The 24,669-nt window shown below is 42.8% G+C and overlaps 3 protein-coding genes across 4 annotated transcripts; 2 read left to right on the top strand and 1 right to left on the bottom strand.

The window, feature by feature from the left end:
- Positions 1-3,981: 3,981 nt before the first annotated feature.
- Positions 3,982-7,363, top strand: LOC143141202 (ferritin, heavy subunit). The gene is made up of 3 exons (XM_076302407.1): positions 3,982-4,381; positions 4,943-5,089; positions 6,342-7,363. Exons 1-3 carry the CDS (start codon positions 4,214-4,216, stop codon positions 6,636-6,638), a joined length of 612 nt encoding a protein of 203 aa, XP_076158522.1. The 5' UTR covers positions 3,982-4,213; the 3' UTR covers positions 6,639-7,363.
- Positions 7,364-8,661: 1,298 nt separating this feature from the next.
- LOC143141186 (myoblast determination protein 1 homolog 2-like) lies at positions 8,662-10,378 on the top strand. The gene is made up of 3 exons (XM_076302406.1): positions 8,662-9,265; positions 9,489-9,564; positions 9,692-10,378. Exons 1-3 carry the CDS (start codon positions 8,759-8,761, stop codon positions 9,922-9,924), a joined length of 816 nt encoding a protein of 271 aa, XP_076158521.1. The 5' UTR covers positions 8,662-8,758; the 3' UTR covers positions 9,925-10,378.
- A 1,590-nt stretch (positions 10,379-11,968) lies between these two features.
- Positions 11,969-24,195, bottom strand: LOC143141160 (troponin T, fast skeletal muscle isoforms-like). 2 transcript variants are annotated; one of them, XM_076302404.1, is made up of 13 exons: positions 24,002-24,195; positions 20,833-20,927; positions 20,630-20,643; positions 18,540-18,758; positions 16,267-16,285; positions 15,977-16,022; positions 15,682-15,798; positions 15,289-15,366; positions 14,724-14,837; positions 14,368-14,477; positions 14,011-14,101; positions 13,688-13,728; positions 11,969-12,217 (listed from the first exon to the last, which is right to left on the bottom strand). In XM_076302404.1, exons 2-13 carry the CDS (start codon positions 20,847-20,849, stop codon positions 12,181-12,183), a joined length of 903 nt encoding a protein of 300 aa, XP_076158519.1. In that variant the 5' UTR covers positions 20,850-20,927; positions 24,002-24,195; the 3' UTR covers positions 11,969-12,180. The 2 variants fall into 2 exon arrangements, with proteins under 2 accessions (XP_076158519.1, XP_076158520.1); XM_076302405.1 differs by having other exon boundaries at positions 20,833-20,869.
- Between the last annotated feature and the right edge of the window lie 474 nt (positions 24,196-24,669).

Below are 24,669 nucleotides of genomic sequence, written 5' to 3'. Positions count from 1 at the left end.
AAATAAAAAGTGTATCATTCTTCCCGGTTCTTCCTAACAAAAACGCTGTTGCTAAAAGGTAGACATTTATATTTCGCTATCACGTCTGTTGTACAATATTGACAGCGCAATAACCAGAAAACAATGTTAAGGCATTTATGGAGAAGAAGAGCCCCTGTATCGGTTGAAACACGCACCATAATCACATCCCAATGGAGCAGTATCAGACTCTAATTCTGACTTGAATTGAGTATGATGACATCAGGCAAGTAATTAATAAGTGACAATGAAACTATCCCACTACAAGTCTGAATGTTCACTGAAATCACTGCATTTCTTTTTTTATATAATACATAGAACACTACTCTGTGTGCCAAAACAGTTTTTAAAACAAGATTTTAGCAATACTAGTTTCAGCTGAATAGGTCCACTCAAAAAAGAGGCTATTTGCAGGTGCTTGGCCTAAAAAAATAGGTCAATCACATTTGATCTGTCATGAAATTAAAATCTTGCACTGGAACCAGAACCATTTTGGGAGGATGCAAGTGAACAGACATTAATGCAGCAGGTTTTTGGTGTCACTGGCAGAGCACTCCTCATTAAAACATGATTCAACTCAGTCATCTAATTCAATGGAAGACAATACCTCTCTGGCAAACCCTTAAGTCCCCTGTCTAATTCCTCTCTGTTTGGATAACATATCATAAGAGCAGGGCTGTCTAGCCACTCTGAGCCATCTCAGGCTATCAATAAGTAAGGACAATCCTGGTCATCGAAGGCTACACCAGACGCAAGATAGGAGCCTCGCCTGGTACAAGTTGCCGGAGCACAGAGGTTAGGTAAGACAAACAGAGTGCTGGTTTGGCTCCTGGGCAGCGCACACATAAATCTGGGGGTCTCCTGCAATAATCCCCACACCACTGCGACACGCCAGCTCTCGAGGGGTCTGAGAGAGAGAGGCCTGGTCTCCCATATAGGCAGTGTCCAGAGCATCGTAATCCCCGCTGGTAATGTAATCTGCGGCTAGGGGCCTGTCCCAAACACAAAGCTGTCATTGTGGGGGGGGCACACGAGTCTGGCCAACGTCTTTACAGCTCCGAGCAGGTGTGATGTGAGGGAGTCGCTCTGCTGCCTTCACTGGGTTAAAGGAGCTATGTGGAATTCTCTCGGACTCGAGTTCTCTTGGACGCGCCATTCTTCCTCTGACTTGCATCATATCTAATACAGCATCACATGTGGTACATTGAGGTATTATAAGAGAACTGGCCCGGCACTCGTTGGCTAACTTCAGTGGAACACAGATCATAGCCAGGGTTTTTATTCCATTGCATTAAAATGTTGTTTCATCCCATTTCTAGTGTTTTGGCTTATATTCAGATAGGACAGTGAAGACTGACAAGAAGTGAGTGGGAGAGAGAGATGGGTTGGGATCGGGTAATGACCAAAGGTTGGACTCTAACCCAGGTCCCCGTAGGCACTTGGACTCAAATGTGGTACGGACACTGCAGTTACTTGTAGCTGCCCCATTTCTATGTCATGTCTAATGTTTTTAACTAAAGAAATCTCCATAAAGCATTAGGCCTTCATTAGACCCATTCTCAAATGTCAATTGAGAACGAGAATGGGTCTGGGAATGCTTTGTTCATTTACGATTGCCAAGGGGTGTGACTAGCAGTGAAATTAAGTAAGTAAGTAAAGTAAGTGTAACGGAGGTGAACTGAGCTAGCGTGCTAGTTGCCCGTGTAAATCCTCACAGCCCTAACCGTAAGAAGGCTTCTAACCGCTGAGTTGGGAGCCTGGGCTTTTATCTCAGTGGTTAGAGCGTTCGACTCCCATGCCGGTGTGTTTCAAGGTGGCGGGTTCGAGGGCCGTGAGCGGTGGAAGAATTACAACCTCTGTTACAGTGGTGCCGTAGACCCGGATCATGGGAGTGAGGATTTAGGGAGGTGAATGTAACAGAGGCGAACATAAGTAAAATGTATTTATAATTTATGTATAATTAAACTTAAATTGGCACATCCAAAAGATTTCAATGCAAATGCACTCAGTTCCAAAGAAGTGCACGACGATGAATACTGACGCCATCAGCACAGGCATTGTACGTGTTCAACAGTGTTCCTGACCGTATTCCCCTGTCTGTCATTGTATAAAGAGAACGTGGAGTGCTTTTGCACACCTCCCTTGCACGGGTGAGTCGGAGAAGACAGGGTCACCAACATCAGAACAAAGGACGCTCCCGCACACCGTCTTCATTTGCAGTTAAAACTTTACATATCACAACGTTTCGGTCAGATGACCATCATCAGGCAAATAGCTTCCTTTTTTCTGGTGTCATTGTATAAAGCCCATGTGTGATTGGTTCCTGGGTTTTCTGTGATTTCGCAAGTTGCTGTTAATTCAAGTCAAGTCAGCCAGACGGATCTTCAGAGCAAATTTGAAAATGATCGCAGATTCGTCTGGGTTCACCCAGGTTATCAGGCCTTTTGACATTATATACAGTGACTTGGCATGACTACACAGATAGGGGCGGGGGGAGTATAGGACTATTTAGTAGCCTAGTTATACTATTTAATATTTATTTTGAAACAAATCAATCCCTATGCAACTTCCTATGAGTTACAAAGTATATGTTAAGAATGTTTTAATAAGCGTAGGCTGAGCTAAAAAATAAAAACGTCTCTAATCTTGAAAAACAGGAGTACATGGGGATGAAATAAGGCTGAATCACACAGGAACTGCTTTTTTTACCTTTTCTGAAAGCTAGGGATCACAATCATAACACTTCATAACAAAATGTTTAAACAGAGACAGCAGAATTTGATACAATTATTCAGGGTTTAGCAAAACTCCCATGTTTAGTAAAATGTTTGCAACATACAGTCAATTAATGAAAGTGCTACACCTCTGCAATAATAGCAACACAATCAGTGATGTATTAACTGCAGGCTGATATATTAACAACAGAATAGATAGATAGATAGATAGATAGATAGATAGATACTTTATTGATCCCCAGGGGAAATTCAAGAAAGAAGGTGATTCCTGCATTTCATGGAGCGTGCCTGTAATTTGCAACACTTAAAGGCCAGCCAGGGTTCTTACTTGTGCTTGTTCCAGACTTCAGAGGTCATGTCAAGGGTGCTGGTGCTGTTGACCTTAGGCTGGACAGGAGCAGGGTGTTCCTCTTCCTTCCCCACTGTGCCAACGGGTCCTCGGGGGATACCCCAGCCCTGCAGTGGCATGGGGCCGTCCCCCAAACAGCAGAGGATCTCCCCCCCGGGGGTCAGAGCGACAGGCATATGGGGGTGCACTAATCCCCAAAGGCTTCGAGTGTCGAGACAAGTGGGACAGTGGCATATCAACATATCATAACGTATAGAGGGACACACAGTACAAATGGGCCATCGATCAATAATGGGCCACTGTAGACCGCTCAGCCAATCCCCCTTCATGTGGTCCTGGATCTGGTGGTGGGGGTGGTGATTAACTGTAGCGTAATGCGAGGTAAAGCATGCTGGGTGACAACAACTGTCTACACAGAGGAGTCAACAGGTCAGCCATCCTCAGGACTCAGGCAGGAGAGGGAGGGGGATCTGACTACCCCTAATCAGGCCACTGTTCCCTGTCAGTCAGAGGAAAATGGCATTTATGACCAAGCTGTGGTCAAATTTGGAGCATTTCCTGCAATAATTACAGACAAAATGATTATTGGTAGTTAAGAATAAATAATTGAAAGAGTTTGTCTTACTATAAAGACGGAAATGGTCGTGGCAATTTGTGACATAAGGCTACATGAGTTTCAGGTAATATTAAGTTATAACATATAAAGATGTCATAGATTTAGATTGTGTATAGCTTACTTAGAACCCATGTATGATATTAAAAGAGACAAGGTTAAGCCCACTTTTCTATTTAATGGCAGAAACGTTTTCTAAAGCCAGTCCCTTTGACAGCACGCCGTGTTTAGCATGCACCGGATGAACTTGACAAGTCGAACGGGAAATGATTTGACGCATGTCCTTGCGTCTAAATTTAATCGCGCTCGAGCAACCTCCGACTGTAAACAATTCAAGTCTGGTGTATTTGTATGATAATGCTTTAATTGACCAACTACCGTACGACGTCATAAGGGATGTGAAGAAATGTAAAAGCGCAGGAGGCGCTGATGCAACTTGATCACTATAATAATTCTTCCGCGAGTTAGCCTACTTGAAGCCACTGCCGCGAAACAAACATGTCGGAGCCCAGCGGGAAAAGATTAAAAACCAACCTGCCGATCTGTAAGACGCACCGTGTATTTGTCGGTAGTAAGGTTAAGCAGAATCTCCCAGCAGTCGTGGAGGAGAGTCTCTGTGGCGTTTCGACCTTAATTATGGAAATCGCTTACAGACTTCAAGCACTGGTAAGGGGTATCAGTTACACTGACTTTGATGTATTAGGATTACATCGTTACAATGTAACGAATTATGGGTATGCATAGCATGTATAAAATAAAGACTCACGGGGGGAAAATAATACAATATAGAGATTTTTATGTTTCAATCATAGCCTACACCAGTTCATACTTAGGATCGAATGTGTTGGTATGTGACGTCACTGACTCTGTGTTAATAAGCAAAGGTAAGACCTACATTAGTCAGAAATCAGAAATGGAAATGGCAAACAGATCAAATTATCTGCAACTGCATTTCTTAATTATTCAGTAGGTCTACACGGTTTATTCAGTATTGTAGCCTAGGCTACTCCAAAGCAGTCAGACAAGTTTCCTCATCTTAAAAATTCAGAAGATATTTCCTCATCACCTTGATGAAACAGTGGACAGAAACATTCTATATTTGTATCAATGACTGGACAGTTGCACAGTTTTAGAGAGCACATTTGTGTGTTCATTGGTGATTGGCACAATGCAAATGCCCAGTTAAGTGGATTAAAGCCATAACCGTGACCTCAATCTCTGTTCCAGGGAAAGATATTTGAACAGGATAACTTGGCCCTTCCTAGAGTTGCAAGCTTCTTCCAACTGGAGTCGGAGAGGGAGCAGGAACAGGCAGAAGCCATGCTCCAGTATCTGAATGAGCGTGGAGGGCAGTACTGCAACAAAGACATCAAGGTAAAGCCTGGCCTTCTAACAATGGCTGAGCCATCACATACTCACATGCATGGTACTACCACACAAACCTGCCCAGAGATATATATGAAGATGTATTGAAACATATGGAGATAAACACATCAAATCCAAACCTTGACCACGGACGACCTCATAATTCTCAAAAGAAACTACTTCATGATACAATACATACACTTAAAACATGGTATTGAAAATCTGAGTAAATAAATTGGGAGAAGTGTGAAAATACACGCATTAATGTTTCAGACTGCATAACTGCAGTCTTGTCTTTTTCTTTTTTTAAATAATGAATGAACTATTGGACAATATTGGTCATATCCTTCCTGATTTTTAGGGAAAATTAAAAGAAAGAAAGTCAATAAAAAATAAAGTAATAAGAAATAAAGTAAAAGTATGAAAGAAGGAAAAAGATGGGGACCTTGAGTATAGGGGAAGAGTGGAGTCGAGGGGATGGAGGTGGAGGGGGGGGGTGGGTTGGAAACCCCCCCTGGGGGTTGAGGGGGATCTCTGTCCTAATGCCTGTCGGGGTATACGTTTCCTCTGAGTTCCGGAAAATTGGCGAGATTAATGTGGTGGCAGAATGGCGGAAGGACACTGCATTAATTGTAGTTCCAGATGTAAGCCGTGGCACGGCCACTGGTGATGTGTGCGAGGCTCAGTTCCTCTCTTGCGCTGGGTTTTATGAGTCATGTATAATCAATCCAGACTGGGACAACTTGGGGTCCATCAGCAGCAATTTGGAACACCTTGTTATCCATTGATCTGCCAAAACATTGTGTGGTTATAAATGTTACTATTTTTCCATTGTGCAACCATGTTTAAGCCATACATTGAGTTTTTACTTACTTTTATATTTATATTTTTAATTCTTAATAATGTATAGGTTGTGTTTGTTTCCGATTTATAAAAGTAATTTGATCTTTGACAAACAAAAGGTCAAACAGGTGTTGCATGAAACATGGACTTTCTGACCAAAAACATTCATTTGCACAGTTGTTGTTTATTGTTTTATTGAACTGAAAGTAGAACAAACAAAAAAAACAGAAAAAAACACTTCAAACCTTTAAAAGTTTATCTTCAAATTTATCCAATGGCATTTGTTGACAATTTTTTCCAAGTCTCTGTTCTCTTTTGGACCTAGTCAGCATAGGATAACTTTTGTGGATTTTTGCCCATTGTGTGTGTGTGTGTGTGTGTGTGTGTGTGTGTGTGCCTGTGTGCGTGCGTTTGGCAGAGACCCGGTAGTGAGGCGGTGTGCGGTCTGCTCCCTGCCCTGGAGTTGACACTGGCGCAGTGGAAGGAGGAGATGGCCGTCATGATGGAGCTCTCCCAACTCGCCCGCGAACACAGCGACCCTCACTCCGCCAGCGTGGTCAAGAGCCGCTTCCTAACCCCGCTTGTCCCGAAGGTCAAGCTGCTCGGCGACCTCTTGACCAACGCCCGGAGAATGGGCTGCACGGCTGATGGAGCGAGTGGCTACGGAGAATACCTGATCGACCAGCTCCAGGAAGAACTGACCTCCAGTGCTTGAGCTTCCTCACTTCCTGCTCTTCTCTGATGGGTGCATAAAAACCAGGCTGGTTTAGGCCGCATCTAAATCTGTCCCGTCTGTGCCTCATTCTCTAGTGGTTATGTTCAGCCAAGGGAAGTTTAACCTGTAACATGTCCACTTGATGTAAAGTGTTTTGTAGAGAGTGTTTTGTGACCTGTAGGGCTTGTAGGGAACTTTTCTATGGGCTGACCTGTCAGTATTGGTATGGGAAAGGCAGGCCCGTTTTGAATTGTAGTAGGCTGTATTGAATGTTTTCAGCACAGTCACATTTAAATTGTAATAATAGACTACTAGTGAATACACTGTTTCTATGGCCTTTGTGGAAAGATTCTCCTGAACTTTGTTGTTCCAAAGATATTTTCCTTTTGAAATTATTTTTGATTAAAAGAATATATGTTCATACACATTTGTAGACCAGCCATCACTCCATTTGTTTGACATGACATAAATTGTCAGACCACAGTATTTACGTCCGTAGTCACATTGACACATTATGCATCTGTAAGAAATACTGGGCTGTCACAGAAGTAGACATTAAGCACTATATTTTGGGAGCATGTCAAAAAGGTGTGGCAAAGGTTTTTGCCTTGTCATTTTATTGAGTTTATTTTTTGACCCTTCACAGTATTGTCTCTATTTTGAACTTGAACTTTGAAAAAGACTGTTACAAGCATTTTTGAAATAAAGTCTTGAATTCAGAAGTATATTTTTATCTAGTTTATTAATATGAATGAGGTTGCATGCAGTGGCAGGACTATAGTGAAAGAATAAGAGGTTAATTGTGATGCTTATAATATCAGGGGTCACTGAGGTCAAACAAGCTTCAAACGATGTAGCAGGCTTATAGGCCACTTGATGAATTTGCCATCTCAGGGTGGGCAGTACACAATTGCAAGAAACTCACTGCTGCCATCTATTGTCGAAGGCTGATAATCTGCAACGCTGGATGAGAATCATCCATTATGATGGTCATGGCTGTTACATACAGCCTGCGAAAAAATGTGGGGAAATGTAATCCAAAATCAAAGGAAAACACCATTGTGGATAAATGCAGAAACAGACACTACCACAGTGGAGATATTTTTTGTCAAAGAAAAAGGTTACAATATTGTTACACGAACGTTACAATACTGATTCTATGGGAACACTGAAGGCAGTAGTATAATGTGATATGTAGGCTAGGCCTATATTAGGCATTTTATTAAGTGGCATCATTGGTTTCAGGATATTTAGGCCTTATCGTTAATTGCATAATTACATATAGCCTAGGCCTACCACCCAACCCAGTTCAAAATCAACATGTGATATAAGACTATTGCATATTCAATCCTTAATTAAAGCCTAATACTTGACATTAGTATCGTCTCACGTAAGTTGAATTATTGTTTCACATATTAACATATTTTACAGCAAAGGTACCGAAGATATTTCGGTTAGGCTGCTTAATTGAATCAGCCCACTCGTGGTTTAAACATGGTTGTACAAATTATTTTGTTAACTACTGGCCGACTTTTTCAAACTTCTACAGAAAGATAAGAAGGGAATTTCGTTTTTATTTTTAAACAGAAGTTTTTCTTTTTTTTTAGATCTTGCTAATAACATCGGTGATGTAAAGTTCCATGGCACTTTGTAAAAACCTAATTGTTTGCACAGATCGCCATGTTCAGTGTAGCCTAATCAGTGTTCATAAGCTGAACATTGGTTATTGTCCCTGTATTGATTCAGTTATTAGGGTAGGATATTTGAGTTATGGTGATGATTATAGACTGTTAAATGACTATAAGTTAGGTCTTGTAGACACGGGGTGAATATTACCGCATTATTTTCCCACGCCCACACTACGGCGCACATTTCCATTGGACAGCCTGGCGAGGGACCACGCCCACAAACTTTAGCAAGTAGCATAAAAAACACTCGAGCGCTCTCATCAGCAACAGGTACCACAAGGGTACGAACGGCCAGAGTGGAACAATTCTTCTCAAACGCTCTAACAGTTTATAGATTTTTCAACTGAACAATTGGGCCAAACGTACCTTGTGTTGTGATAGCTAACAAATCAAACTCGTGCGTAACAGAATCATTCTAACTTTGGCACAGAGATGGAGTTGTCGGATATATCCTTCCCCATAGCGTCTGCAGATGACTTTTATGATGACCCGTGTTTCAATACCAATGACATGCATTTTTTCGAGGACCTGGACCCAAGGCTGGTTCATGTGGGCTTGCTTAAGGGAGACGACCATCACATTGAGGACGAGCACGTACGGGCGCCAAGCGGACATCACCAGGCGGGCAGGTGCTTGCTCTGGGCTTGCAAAGCCTGCAAAAGGAAAACCACCAACGCCGATCGCAGAAAGGCGGCCACCATGCGTGAGAGGAGACGCCTCAGCAAAGTAAATGACGCGTTCGAGACACTGAAGAGGTGCACTTCTACCAACCCTAACCAAAGGCTTCCGAAAGTGGAGATTCTCAGAAATGCCATCAGCTACATCGAATCCCTCCAGTCTCTTCTACGGGGTCAGGATGAAAATTACTATCCCGTTCTGGAGCACTACAACGGCGACTCGGACGCATCCAGTCCCAGATCCAACTGCTCCGATGGAATGGTAAATAAATGAACAAACACCATACAAACATGCCAGTTGAGGGATTTTACGTTTTTCAAAATATACATTACAATAGCAGTTATTTGAATTAGCCTACGTTCATGACACCGATTGAATGACTTAATTGACACGGTAAAAGGTGAAATGTTGACTGAATGTTGAAAATAATCCATGCCTGATCACTGATCAACTTGACAATTTTCTACTTTTTTTTAATCTACAGATGGATTTCAGTGGTCCCACATGCACGTCCCGGAGGAGAAACTATGACAGCTCTTACTTTGCAGAAACACAAAATGGTAAGTGTTGGAGCATCCTTTCGCGTATCCAGAATTAACTGCATATTTTTACGCATTCATGATTCTACTTTACTTCAACAACAGTCAATTATAGCTCATGTTTTTCTCTCCCATTTTCTCCCACCAGATAACCGAAACAGTAAGAATTCCGTAGTGTCCAGTCTTGACTGCTTGTCCAGCATTGTGGAGAGAATCTCGACAGAGACACCCGCATGTCCCATGCTGTCGGTCCAGGAGGGATCCGAGGGAAGTCCCTGCTCTTCCCAGGAAGGCTCTGTCCTCAGCGAGATAGGAGCGTCCGTGCCATCCCCCACTAACAGCGGCCAGCCACCCCGGGACCCCATCTACCAAAATCTTTGAAGATTTGATGAAGAACTTCGCCACAGTAGCGAAGACAAAGGCAGTGGAATGAACTGCACATTTCTGAAATTATCGCGACCACGAGGAGAACAAACGGACTGTAGTGTTTAGCTCTAAAGCTGTGTATGCAGAGTGAAGGAAACGAATGCAAACGAATGCATTCTCTTTTCGTCTGTAAGAAACGGTGATGGTGTTCAAGCGACTGGAGGGAATTGCAGTTTCTTAAATAGGCATTTCAAAGAATTTCAATGTGACCATTAATATAAGTGTTTTTGTACATATTTTCCTTCACCAGTTTATATGAATATATATTTTCTTTCCTGACTTTTCATGAGAAAATAGCCATTTTGAATATAGGCTATGATAAATTTAGAGGACCAGTTTTGTATATGTGTAAATAAGAATTGTTAAAAAGCATCAAACAAACAAAACTAGCATATTTAATTGTTGCCTGTTTGGGACGCTATTTTTAGTTATTTGTGTCAGATTGTTATACTTTATATTTATACATCTTCAAATGTTGTCGACTGAATTATTAAAATAAATTTATTTATAAAGTAGCATTAATGTGTTGTGAAACTCTGTTTGATTTTAGCTAATTTATTAATTCTGCTTCATGCAAGAATAATTACCAATTTCATATTATAGTGGCCTAATCGATGTAGTGCGTATTAGCCTACATCGATATTCCACTGATCCATATAAATTTAAAGAAAGCTTTTTATAAACCATATTCTGGTGTAAATGCATGAATGACAACGATAAAGATAGAGAAAGTGAATTGACTTAAGAGTGTCCAGAGTGAACACAGTATTCTAATGACCACATCCACCCCGCCTAAAAATATATAGGCCTAATCATTTTTATTAAGAAAAGACAGTCATCTGCTAACAATAGACATGGATTATAATAAACATAAATTCTAATTTTGCCTTAGCCTACTTTTTAAATGTATTTGTTGACCATTGGCACCAATTTATCTTGACACATTTCATGAAATATGATAACATGATCAATTATGACAGCTATATTCAGTATTGCTATAATTAATCATATTTTATATGCAGTTTTACCGCTTTGCCAAGCTTGGATCTATCTGTAGCCTACTATTTAATAGCCCTAGTAAAATAGCTCCAAGAGGTTAGCAGGTTCGTTCAAGAGTTGAAGTGTCATATTGCAGATATGTAGAAGATCAGTTCAACATTCTGAATTGCTTTAATGTTTCTGCAATTTACTACATTGGATACCTCATATATTATTGCGAATCAAATAGGCTATTTCTTTTATTTAATGAACTACACAGACGTCCTTCGCTCATGAACATCTTAAGGTAGGTTATGAACTCACGGCACGGATTACATGTAAGTGTGGATTTTCTGCTATTCCTCAATGATCATAGATAGGCTCTTATTTAAATTTTGTAGTTTATAGACAACAAAAACAATTCGAGAGAGAAAAGTCAGTGTGAAGAATTTTGCGTTAGTCAGTGTGAAGAATCTCGTTGACATCGGACTCTGATTTCGACTAGGGCCTACATGACGCCATATCATTTTGATGAACATTCATCCCGTACAACTAAGTCGATCAAGTTTACCATGAACATGTCGAACATCACAGGTTTTTGTAGGCAACGGGCTTCCACTTTCTTGAAGTGTATGGGGCTCCTCTTGTTTACTCCAAACTCCCTAATGTCGACAGTATGGCGCCATCATGTGTAATCATAGGAATACTACACAACAAAGTTGTTCTCTCTCTCTCCTCTCTCTCTCTCCTCTCTCTCACACACACACACACACACACACACCACACAGAAATGTACATTAAAAGGTCACATTTCATAATAGGAAATGGACATGGTGGCCCCATAATCATGAAAGATGAGTGAACTAAACCCTCCCACCTCCTACATACTCATTGTCACTGTCTATAACAAAGTTCCATTCTTGAGAATAGACCCAACTTATATGCAAAGCATGGACATGGAAGAGTATCAAATACTTTTATTTATTTAGAATAATTAGAGATCTACAGACAAAGATGGAGTGTTACACTTTATTTACACGAAAAATGCTTCAGAACTGCCTATGGGAAAGTAGCCTTGGAGGATGTGTTTCTCTTTGACCGCAACGTGTGTGACATGTTGCAGGACAGCACAAAAAGAAAAAGGGGAAATTGCAAGGTATGACATTTCTTTTCCGTGCATTAAGCTGTGGTAGTAGAAGATTTGGAGGAGGATCCTGGTGTGGCTGCTGTCGTCTACTTTCTGCGGCGGGTGGCAGCTCCCTTTTTGCTGCTACAATGCGACAGGGACAGAGAAAAACCACACAGGTCAGCAATTCACTGAGCTAACACAATGACCTTTACATGTTCAGTGTCATTTGTACAGTCTCCACGGCCTACTGTGGAATGTCACAAAATATGTGCACATAAACATTCATCTACAGTCCACTGCAGTTACACACATGCTGTGGAACAACAGCCAGTGATTATCATTTTTGGCCTCTAATAGAAATTGTGTTGTAATCTTAGAGTGGGGAGTGATGTTAAATGTAGGGAGAGAGAAAGTATTGCAGAGCTCTCAATGAGTGGGAATGGGGTTAAAAAGTAAAATAGCAGTCAAATTGTATTTCTAATGACACTTACCATTACTGGACATTGAAATGAGCTGGGAAAGCGGCACAGCAACACACTGTAGACTGAACAACCAGTAGGCAAATCTTACCTGCTTACTACCATCACCAGCAACACACTGTAGACTGAACAACCAGCAGGCAAATCTTACCTGCTTACTGCCATCACCAGCTGCAGCTTCTCAGAAAAGGAATCCCCTGAAGGCCCATGGCTCATTCAGACGCCCACGTGTGTGATTTAGAACATTAACACTATAATAGTCAATGATCTGTTTTAGAGTTATCTGCTTCAGCAATATGAGTGACAGTGGGGTTGGTAAGGGATATACCCGTGGCTGCGGTTCTGCCACAGGTAGTCACAGCTGTGGGTATATCCCTTACCAATGCCAAGATCACGAGCAAAAAAATAGTTCCAATTAATACACTTGGGTGTCTACTGTTGCCAAACTGTTTTCACTCTGATGCCAAGTTGAGTGAGAGAGGTTATATGTACACAAGAATTTGCATGTTCGCTTGTCCTTATGCCACATGTTAATCTGAAAATTCATACAACTTCATTTACTCAATAATTTAATCAATCAATAACTTAAATCAATAACTGTGAAATGTGACGTTATAAAATTACTGCTTGCTCGCTTTGAATGAGAAAATTTGCGTCAGGCAATTCAATGCAAAATGTGGAGTGTCATGTGGAGTGTTATGTGGAGTGTCATGTGGAGTGTCCGAGTGGGAATGTCCCTAAATATTACCTCATCATGACTCATAGAATGCCCCGCCTCCAATCAGAAATTAATTGTTTGACCAGACCAAGCTGTTGTATAATAAGACAGACATTTGTTTTCCATTGGTGGTCCAGTTAGTCCAGTTTTAAACTTTTATACTTTTTCATTAAAATGTCAACACTTATCAATGCCAACAATAATTCTGCCTAAAAACATCTGCAAAAAATGAAATGAAAATATACAGTGCCAATGGGAATGTGAAATGTGATGTTTTGTACCTCAGTCACCTCTTGTCGTCTGGTATTCTGGCTCGGCTATCCCATCCACATTGGCTCAGGCCACAGGCACACACAGGCCATGCATAGCAGGGCTAATGCCCTATGGTGGGAATGTCTGACCAGGGATACTTACAATTTGCTGAGCTCCTCCACTCTCTTGCGGAGTGTTGTGACCTGGAGAGGAATGAAACAAAGCTGGGTTAATCTTACAAAGTGTGGCAAACTATGAGCTATGAAAATGAATTGTCTGCAACCGAATGTAATACAGTGATCTCAGTACCATTAAAGATCATTGATCATAACATCATTGACTTCATTAACACATTAGAGTCAACAATACTAGTAAAGTGGTTGGCTGCAGCATTGTGACGGAGGATAAACAAAATAATAATCTCCCTGGATTTGTCAGTGCACTTCGAGGAACAGAGGCGTGTGTGTCACAGAGGATGTTCTCACCTCGTATTTCTGCCTCTTCAGCTTCTCCATATGATCGTACTTCTCAGACTCCAGAGTTTTCAGCCATTCCTGGAACTCCTTGGCCTTCTCCCTAGAGTACAAGAACAGCACACGACCCATGAGCCTCAGCTACAGGAACAGCACACGACCCATGAGCCTCAGCTACAGGAACAGCACACGACCCATGAGCCTCAGCTACAGGAACAGCACACGACCCATGAGCCTCAGCTACAGGAACAGCACACGACCCATGAGCCTCAGCTCCAGGAACAGCATGTACCCTGGCCCCTCTGTCTTATAGGCCCACACCTGTCCAGGCAGATGATTATTTACGTGTCGGCCCAGAGTAAGACTCACTTGAGCTTGTCCTCGTTGAGATGGTCAATATTAAGAGGCTTGCGTCTATCGGCCAGGATCTTCTTCTTCTTCTCTCTCTCTGTCTGTTTCTTGCCTCTTTTCTGGTCGGCCTTTGTTGGGAATACACAATATATGATTACAGTAACATCAATACAAATCAAGTAATCCGGTCAAAAGTACAGCTACTAAAAGAAAAACATGACCATGCCAACTCTCTCTCTCTCTCTCTCTCTCTCTCACACACACACACACACACATTTGGTCTGCTATACCCACTCATACATGAACCCCATTAACCCCATACCAACTACTACATGAAGTCCCATTTGTTGGAGATGTTAAGGAAATGGACTCACCTTCTGCAAGTGGCTGCTGTAGCCTCCACCCAAGCTCGACAGAGCAGACTTCTTCTTGTCCTCCTCATCGGCCTTCTTCTTGGCATCGGCCTCAGCCTTCCTCTGCTTCTCTTCCTGTGGGTGGAGTCAGCACAGCACATCACAACAGACGGGAGTCAGAGCCAGGTCGCAGGCAGAGCGGTGGCACAGACAGGTGGACAAATATGGACAGATGAATCGGCAGGAGACAGAGGAATGAGAGAGAGAGAGAGAGAGAGAGGGGGGGGGGGCGATAAGTGACATGATGTCAGGCAGCAAGATAGACTGACGGACAGACAGACAGACAGACGAGTAGACTGGTGACTGAACATTAGTTTGTGTGTGTGTGTGTGTGTGTGTGTGTGTGTGTATATGTGTGTGTGTGTGTGTGTGTGTGTGTGTGTGTGTGTGTGTGTGTGTGTGTATATGTGTGTGTGTGTGTGTGTGTGTGTGTGTGTGTGTGTATATATGTGTGTGTGTGTGTGTGTGTGTGTGTGTGTGTGTGTGTGTGAGGCACGAGGTACAGGGATGGGCAAGAGACACACACCTCACGTCTAGCCTGGCGCTCCTTCTCCTTCTCAGCCTGGATCCTCTGCTGCTCTGCTCTCTCAGCTCTGCGCTTTTCCTGTAAGTGAGTGTGTGTGTGTGTGAGTGTGTGTGTGTGTGTGTGTGTGTGTGTGTGTGTGTGTGTGTGTGTGTGAGAGAGAGAGAGAGAGAGAGAGAGAGAGAGAGATGGTTGTTGTTTGCATCAAATGTATGCTTCACTCTGGTTGCCAGACGTTCAAGGCATCCTAAGGTAAAATGGTGTCAGACCAACATGCCATCTAAGCTCTGAACAAGACATCAGCTCAGACCCAAACTGGACACTGAAAGAGAATCTGAGACATTAACATTCCAATCTGTCTGGTTTGTCATGGCTCTCCCAGGCGGCCTCACTCACGATTCTGGTCTTGAGGGCGATGAGCTCCTCTTCCTCCTTCTTCCTCAGCTCGAAGTGAGCGTCGATCAAGGACTGCAGCTCCATCAGATCCTTGTTCTGACGCTTCTTCTGGATGTCCTGTTAACCAGGGAATGTGAGGCCTTTGGTAAGTGTATGTGCCTGCCTCTTAAGGTGTGGCTTTGTGCTGGTGTGTGTGTATAGATGTTTCGGGTGCACACATGTGTTTATAGTAATATGTGTGTGTGTGTGTGTGTGTGTGTGTGAGAGAGAGAGTGTGTGTGTGTTGCCTTCTTACATCAAAGTCCACTTTCTCGCCATCGGGGATCCTGGGAGCAGTGGGTCTGTGGCAAAAAACAACTTCCTCTGTCAAGTCCAGCTTACTCACACAATTTCATTTAATCACTCATTCACTCATTCATTGTCAGTCAGTCAGTCAGTCAGTCAGTCGTTTAATTGTCCACCCATCTATTCATTCATTCATTCACACTAACAAATAACCAAATTCATCATACATTGATGTCAATAAAAATAAGATTGAATGGAACATCAGTTAACAATATGGGTGGTGAGCAAATGATGACTTACTTGAACTTTGGCTTCTCTTCTGTTTTGCATTGAGGAGGGAAAAATATATTTTACAGGCTTAGACATTTAGTAGAAACTATGACTAATCTGGCAGTGGTTACGGTAAATTAGTGTATCATCTTTTAACCTGTAATGGACTTCAGGTCACAAAAAAACATTGGTGTTTAGTTTTGTTGTTGGTTTTTCAGATGCAGACAGATTAAATGAATTCAGTATGAAAAAGAACGCTGCACATGAATGACACATTAAACATAAAAGATACAATGTTAAATGTTAAATACACATCCTACACATATACATGTTTATATGAATTCCTAAACTGTACTTTTGGCAAAATGTATCTCAAAACTCGAATTGGTCAACTCCATATTCAATCCCCACACCCTTGATTCTAGAAGATTCTGGACTCATTCTTTCCACCTTCCTCTGTATGTAAGTGTGTGAGTACCACACGCCATGCTAAGCCAGTTTAGGGGAGACAGTGAGGTATTTTATTATATTAGTTAAATATGTTAGCATATAGTATTCTCTCACCTCTTTAGTCCAGTAAACAAATTGGTCTAATTTGGTTTAGATCCTGAACTAGCCACCTTATGATGCAGTGCTCCTTTGTCTGCCAGACATGTTGGACATATAAGATTAATGACACTGCCACAGACTGACAAAGTTGTGGAAGATGTTAAACACTAACAAGGAAGGACAGTACTGTGGGATTCATGGCCTCCCTTTACAGGGGCATCACATACATGAGGAAACGACACAAATTGATATTTTATGCTTTCTAATTGAGATGTACAGTATACATTTTAAATATTTTTGTTAATAAAAACTGTACTTATAGTTATGTTATGTTATGTTATGCTATGTTATGCTATGTTATGTTATAAATTATTAACATCACTTGATGTTCATACTGATACAATTGATAGAATTGCAGTAGAATCAAAAGTATTTGCTCATTCCACTATTGTGTATGTGGAAGAAGCCAAAAGATTAAAGATTAATATAAATTTTTAGCACACTGATAACATAATATCAGGTATCTCTGGGAAAATAAACAGAGAACAAAGAGAACCCTTAAAGTCTCAAGTCAGACCACACAGAGGGAACACCCAGTGTGTGTAAATATGTCATAATAATAAAACTGTGGATGGGACCATGATGGGAAGACGTGGACCATCCACTCATGTGTCAGCAACCAAGAACCTGGCCACACATGACTGACAAGAGACATGCAGACAGTGGCTGGGCTCACAGGCATGTGTCCAGTCCACCATGTGAAGCAGACAGTATAGGGAGCAGTGCATTGGCAAGCTAAGCTTATTACAGCTCGGTAGTTGGTTAAGAAGCATGGATCCAATGTGTTGGAATGACGTCTGGCCTGGCTATGGTTCACATATTTAAGGGGTTAGACAATATGGGGACAATGTGGACAGCCGTGGCTTACTGGTTAGCGATTCGGACTTGGAACCGGACGGTTGCCGGTTCGAACCCCGACCAGTAGGAAGCGGCTGAAGTGCCCTTGAGTGCACCTAACCCCTCACTGCTCCCCGAGCGCCGCTGTTGTTGCAGGCAGCTCACTGCGCTGGGATTAGTGTGTGCTTCGCCTCACTGTGTGCTGAGTGTGTTTCACTAATTTACAGATTGGGATAAATGCAGAGACCAAAATTCCCTCACGGGATCAAAAGAGTATATATACTTATATATGATAGAGAGAGGAGAGATTATTAGAGCACATTATTTGGATAGCCTGTTAAGACACCTTAAAGGTAAGCAGGTAAGCAGGTAACTCTGATGAAAGCACAAAACTTTGGAAAACTTTGGCTATCAAAATAAAGCGAAGCCAGAGGAACACTTGTGGGGTTTTTTTTTATTCTTGAAGGCAAATTTGAAGAACGCTTGAGATGCTTTGTAGTTAAAGGCAAAGTAGCTAAGGCTACATTATTAGGAGCGGGGAGGGAAAGGTGTAAGCATTGACAGCTTGAAACTCACAGCTCATTGAGCCACGTCACTCATGCACATACATACACCCAGCTAGCTATACTCATGGTGGCCAGACACGAGGAGGATGGTGGCACCCTAGTGCCCTGTAAGCACGGTGACCAGGGCATGGGGGGAGGGGGGAGGGGGGTTTATGGTGGGTGGGTGACTATTTGGGTGGGCGGCTCTAGTGATGGAGCCGGCCCTGTCTGGCATTGAATAAGGGGGGAGAATGGAGCACACTTCTGCGGTGGACTAGGGCTCAGGATGAAAGAATACTACATGCCACATACCTTCTGCCTCTGCCTCAGGCTCAGGCTCGGGCTCGGCCACGGGTTCCGGCTCGGGTTCCGGCTCGGGTTCCGGTTCCGGCTCGGGGGCTGCCTCAGGCTCGGGCTCAGGCTCGGGTTCAGGGGCTGCCTCAGGCTCGGGCTCAGGCTCGGGTTCTGCGGCCGCCTCGGCCTCGGCCTCAGCCTCTGGGGCAGCCTCGGGAGCCACTTCTACTTCCACCACTACGCAGCATGCAGCAAGACCCCAGCCCCAAAGTTAGTTTGATGATGAAGATGATAGGGATGGCGACGATGACAGTGATGATGATGGTGATGAGGATGATGATGGTTGATGGTTATTGATGAAAATATGAGGTTGGCGCAGCAAAAGAGGGGTGCAGAGAGCAAAAAGCAGTGAAGAGGGTGAGGCATTGTTGAACAGGAGGAAAAGGAGAGATATGGAAAGAGAGACAAATCGATGGGTTATGATGAGATGGAGCAAAGCTGATACCACTTGGGTGTGACCAGCAGAGGGAGCTAGTGAGCATTTTCAGCATAGAGAAGCATGAGATTTCTTGAGGGCAAGATTAAGGTGGAAAGTTAAAGTTTAAGTTAAAACGGGAAAGTTGAATATTCATAACCAAATTGTGATGACTTTGCATGACACATCTACATACCAGAAAGAATATTGCGCCAAATCGCTTGACTGGTATGTGAATTGAAGTTGGCAAGGATAGCCCTATGGTTTCTGTTATTTAAAGATACATTTGGCTCTTTCAATGAATCTGAATCACTACATTTGCTTTACAGCTCTGCAAGACATGCCAGATCTGTGTGAGGTTACATTTTATGACAGCTTCTCTAAAAATAGATTTCTAACATTTGGCAAAAAAATTACGTATTTTAAATATATTTTTTGTATTCTTTAGCTTTTTGTAAATGACACCATCTTGCCAATCACTTGTATTAATTAATATTAATAAAAAAAGTAAATAATTAGGTGGAAAAAAACCCCAGGTTCCCTCTGCATGTGATGATAAAATACTGCCTCTTCGCCGTGCAATAAACATGTCTTAGATTATGGATGGACACAGATCAGGTGGTGCTGCTAAACTGAAGAATCTCTGTCACTGCACAGAGAGTGTCTATGTTTATCCCCTGAGCTCTCCAGATTTGTATCTTTTACTGACTTTTCTAAATACATACCCTTACCCTACACTTTGCCTTAAGAAATTGTCTTAATAAATCAAAAGTATACTTGTGTTACAGTATGGAGGTTATTTACATCACAGTAAAATGACAAGATAACATCGCACAACATGTACAGTAATGAGTTCACAACATCGCATTAGTACGTAAACAAGACCTTCCACTACATATACAGTAGTCGTTTGTTTGTTTACCTTCTCCCTCTGTGTTTTCAACAAAAAAGAAAAGAAAACAGAATTATTATTCATTCATACTAAGAACCTGACAGGACAGAGAGAGAAAATATGGGGAATGTGTGAGTCGACACAACCTGATCCTTCATATTTGACGCCATGGCCCGCGTCCCATGGCCTTATAACATGCTGTAAAAGTGTCCACTTGACAGTGGGTTTTAGGTTTCATTCTGTAATTAATGTGATCTAGATTTATTTGGGATGAGAGTAATGGCCTGCACAGCTGGCAAGGCAAGCCGCCCCTGGTCAGGTCAATATCACAGGCCTGGAGACGAGCGGTCTGTACCGGCAAGCCTCAAACTGTTTAGGAGAGAGACCTTGATGAGCTCTAGCAGAGACAGCTCTTAAAGTCATCTCTAGCTGAGCAGGAAGCACCTAGCTCCCTTTTTTTATTGATAGACAACATAACATTATGTAGAATCCCTTTAAATTGTTTAAAGCAATAACAGATTAATTGTGTGTTGAAGAAGAAAGCCTCAAATCTATCACTTGTGGTATGTATGTCAAAAAAAATGCTGAAATACTGCAATGGTGAAATGCTTTCATCAGTCTTCTCTACACAAAACCTCTCTCCTGCTATCTCTCCCCCATGGCACAAGGATTTCTTGCATAGTCCAGTATCAATAAAGACACAAACATAAAGCCATCAATATTGAATATAAATGTGCTTACCCTCAACCTGATCACTGTAAAATGAAGATAGAAAATGAAATTAGCTCAAGAATGCATTTACTTTATCAATTATCTTTATGCAAACAGACGCATCAGACGCAGTGTCTTGTCTAAAATCCTGATACATTCCAAATTAAATTCAGTGCATTCAACAGCAGGCATGGGCGTGGTTTGTTGTACAGCAAGAGATGACAGATACTTACACTTCCTCGTCAGCCATAGTTGCAGTGGACTTTGTACCTGAGCAGAGGCAGAGAGGGAAAGCAGAGGCACCTCAGCTGTGAAGATGTGGACTGCACTACACAGAGAAGGTGGAAGAGGGGGCTTTATTTATACCTTGGGGTGGCGCTACTGACCTCGAAACGCCCCCTCCCCCTATTCATGAGGTCTCTACGCACTCTCAGACTATAAATCTATGCCTGTTTTCCTCCAAGAGAAGAAAGAATTAGCCAGAAATCGTAAAGATGAAGGCTTTTACAAATCGCACCTTTGTGGTGTACAGTATGTGAATTGTGCTTTTGGTGAACGCCCTCATAAACAAATAAAGGCTTCTTCTTATGTTTGAAGCAACATGTCAAGCAACGACTGAGATACCCCCTCAAAGTGCCTGCTTATATCTACACACAACCTCTTTTTATTATATATTTATGCAAATTCCATAAAGCTGTAAGCCACTGATTGGCTCCGAGACTAAGCTTTGGGACTTGGCTCAATTGTGTCATGACCAGGCACAGAAATGCTGTGAAACTCTAACCACCCAGGGGCCTAGCCATTTGATGATAGCTGAGAAGACACCCTAACTTAGATTTATGACAATGTTCTTTTTTCAAACCTGGACTGAGCGCTTGTTGGGGGTTGGGACCCACCGCGGACCAAAGGTCACATGAAAGGCCAAAGCTCAGGTTCGGGGCTTCTCAGCCCAATCTCTGTTAGGGTAATTAGTTCTGTCTGAGGTGGATATCGAAGCACTTATTTCTGGCACCTGCCAGACTCAGTAATCCCACAGACAACATTACAGTACACTTGAATTCTGTCGCCATTAAAACATTTCCAAAACGCCTCAGTGGATTTCTACATGACCAACACTACAATACACTGAATATATATATGTAACTCACATTGCATTATCATACACAACAACTATACTGATGTTGAAGATAACACCTTTACACTTGACTTTTACTACTGTGCCGTCTTGATATGTTTATGGTGGAGGTCTATGTATGCAGATGGAGGAGGTCTCGTGGGTCAGAAGGTTTTCCAACACAGACAGCTGCAAATGACTGCAGGCTACGCTCCAGGATCCTGTTTCCTGCTCCCAGCTTAGTATAGGTGCATTCTCTGAGAATAGTATCTATATTTCACACTTCCCTTCCTTATGTGGGCACTGCTCACATAGGCTCATTGTGGACAGTTCTTGTGCATTGAGGGACATGTCCCAACGTCCAAATCAACGGATGTATGCAGTTCCGTTGTGCCACACGTGATGTTTATGGTGGATGGGACCCCTTGTTGGGTATGAATACAAAACATACACAATCAAGAGTGTAGAATATAGCACAATTTATCCACACTGACTGAATGTGTTCTGTTATCACAACTTATTGAACGGCAACTCACAGCAACACAAAACACTACACAATAGCCACAGGAAGACGCCAGCATATATAGCAATTTGATGAAACTTTGGCTCTACTTCCTGTGATGTGACCTGCTTGACCCCAGCCTAGTGCAATCCCTTTGACCTGCCGACTTTTGCATTTCCCGCTCTTGTTTATGCACAGACATAGCTAAGTGCTGCACGTGTTTGAGGCCCCTTTGGGAAGACCTCTAAACGCCAAGCTCTATCCCACACCTCTGCTGTAGGTGTGACTAGGAAGGCATGGCCTAGTGGCCCCTCCCATACCACCATGGTCATTCACACCATAAGAACAGCTCGGGGCTAATGCATGGCGGCTTTGGAAGGCGATTTACACATCATCCGGAGCATAGCCTGCAGCTTTGGAGAGACTCACAGGACAGCATCCGTCCAGCCATCATCAGTGACTTGAGCACGCCCAGAGCAAGTCATTGGCACAGCTGAAGCAATCAACACCGAGACCCGCGGCCATTACAATGCCAGAATAATTTATGCACGCTGCCTGCCCTGGCACCTGTCTGTGTGCAACACACACCATCACACACAAATAGACTAACATACACTGTCACACACACACGCACACGCACACACACACATATGGACACAGATCCTCACATATAGGCACACACACACACGCACGCACAAATGCACATACACACACGCACATACACACACGCACACATACATATACACAGACACACGCATGCATGGACGCACGCACTCAGACAGATGCACACACACTCTCACACATAGTACAGATTCATACATAAACCCATACTCAGAGTGGATACAGTCACAGGATACATAAACAAGCCTACAAAGTCTTTCCTGCTTATCAGCACGTTCACACATGCACCCCACCCTTTCACATATTCCTTCACGCTCTCCCATAACCACAGCTAAATACCAGAGCATCCCTGGTTAGCATCAGGTGATAGAGTTTTTAGTCTGCAGGAAGCAATGGGCAGATGGGTAGTTAGAGCCTCCCCTTGTATACAGCACACGCATCTCTGTCTTATGATATTGGGCAATTCCACGGAAAATTGACTTTTTGTCACATCCATAACGCCAGTGAAATGCCTTCATTTTTTGTGTATTTTTTCTCATGTACATTCTTCAGGTACATTCTACAGCCAAAAATAGCAAATGCTCAAATTTCATGTAATCATTCACATCATACCATACCATCACATTTTTTTTTGGCGTTATGGATGTTACAAAAAACGTAATTTTCCATGGAATTGCCCTATTACTATAAGGATCGAGAGGAGACTGCACACCTTGAAAAGTTATACCTTAGGTGCATCTATGTCAAAATGTAAAAATTAATATTAATAAAAGAAAAACAGAAAATGCTGCTCACTAGCAAACAGCAACCAATTTATTGATAAAGTCACGTTTTGGTCAGTCAGACCTCCATCAGAGTTCATTGCTATAAGGACCATAACACTGTGGGTCATACTCCGCTTTAAAGCGTGAATGCTCCAAAACAGTGACAGTGCTTTTGGCAGGTGTGCATTGCTATAATCCATGGATCCATGTGCATCCAGCTGCTCCCAGCAGGGGGCAGAGGTGGGGAGGAGCCACACTGTACCTCCCTGACAGACGCACAACCCACCCACCCACACACACAGACACACACAACACACACACTCTCTCTCTCTCTCTCTCTCTCTGTTGCCATCTGCACCATTCATGCGGTTTTCTCTCTTTCTCCGTCTTCCACTTCTTACCTCAGAAAAGCCGAAAAAGAAGCCAAGATCCCCTGTTGGCACCGATTGTCTGTGGAGACTGCTAGCATCCTGGCCCAGTTAAGTTCATCTGTTATAGTGACACCTGAGCCACCGAAGCGCCCCATTGGCCAGAGCTGCACAAGGGGGTGTAGCCTGGCGGGGGCGTCTCGTCACATACTTGCGCTGGGTGCTGAATAAGGAGATGGTAGGACCGGGAGCATGGCAATGAAGCACAAGTTTGGAACAGAGACCCCCACCTCCCCCCTCACACACACACACACACACACACACACACACACACACACACACACACACACACACACACACACACACACACACACACACACACACACACACATCACAGCTGCTATATTTGCCATCCCATTACAAACGCTCCATTGATCCCAGGGGTCCTGGAAAATAAAGACGGACAAGAACACACGAAGACAAGGAGTCATCGTTACCCTTCATTATCTGCACTCTCCCTCTACTCCCACTAGGCCTAGGCCTGACTGCCCGGTCAGTGTTATTCTCTCTGGGCCAGTCAGAGAAGGACATGGAGCGGAATGACAGAAGCTCAGCCAAGCTAAAGCGGATCCCAGGCTCTTCCAAGATGAAATTAAGAGCCTGACTTTTAATTGTCCTTATAAATAGCCTAGTGGCTGCAT

This window comes from Alosa pseudoharengus, unplaced genomic scaffold (genome assembly GCF_046254945.1).
Source record: "Alosa pseudoharengus isolate Yale_2024_CS ecotype anadromous, Long Island Sound unplaced genomic scaffold, YU_APseudo_1.1 YU_APseudo_1.1_scf_10, whole genome shotgun sequence".
Lineage (NCBI taxonomy): Eukaryota > Metazoa > Chordata > Actinopteri > Clupeiformes > Clupeidae > Alosa > Alosa pseudoharengus.
The sequence above is the reverse complement of the archived record's forward strand: the minus strand, read 5'-3'. Positions and strand labels throughout refer to the sequence as shown.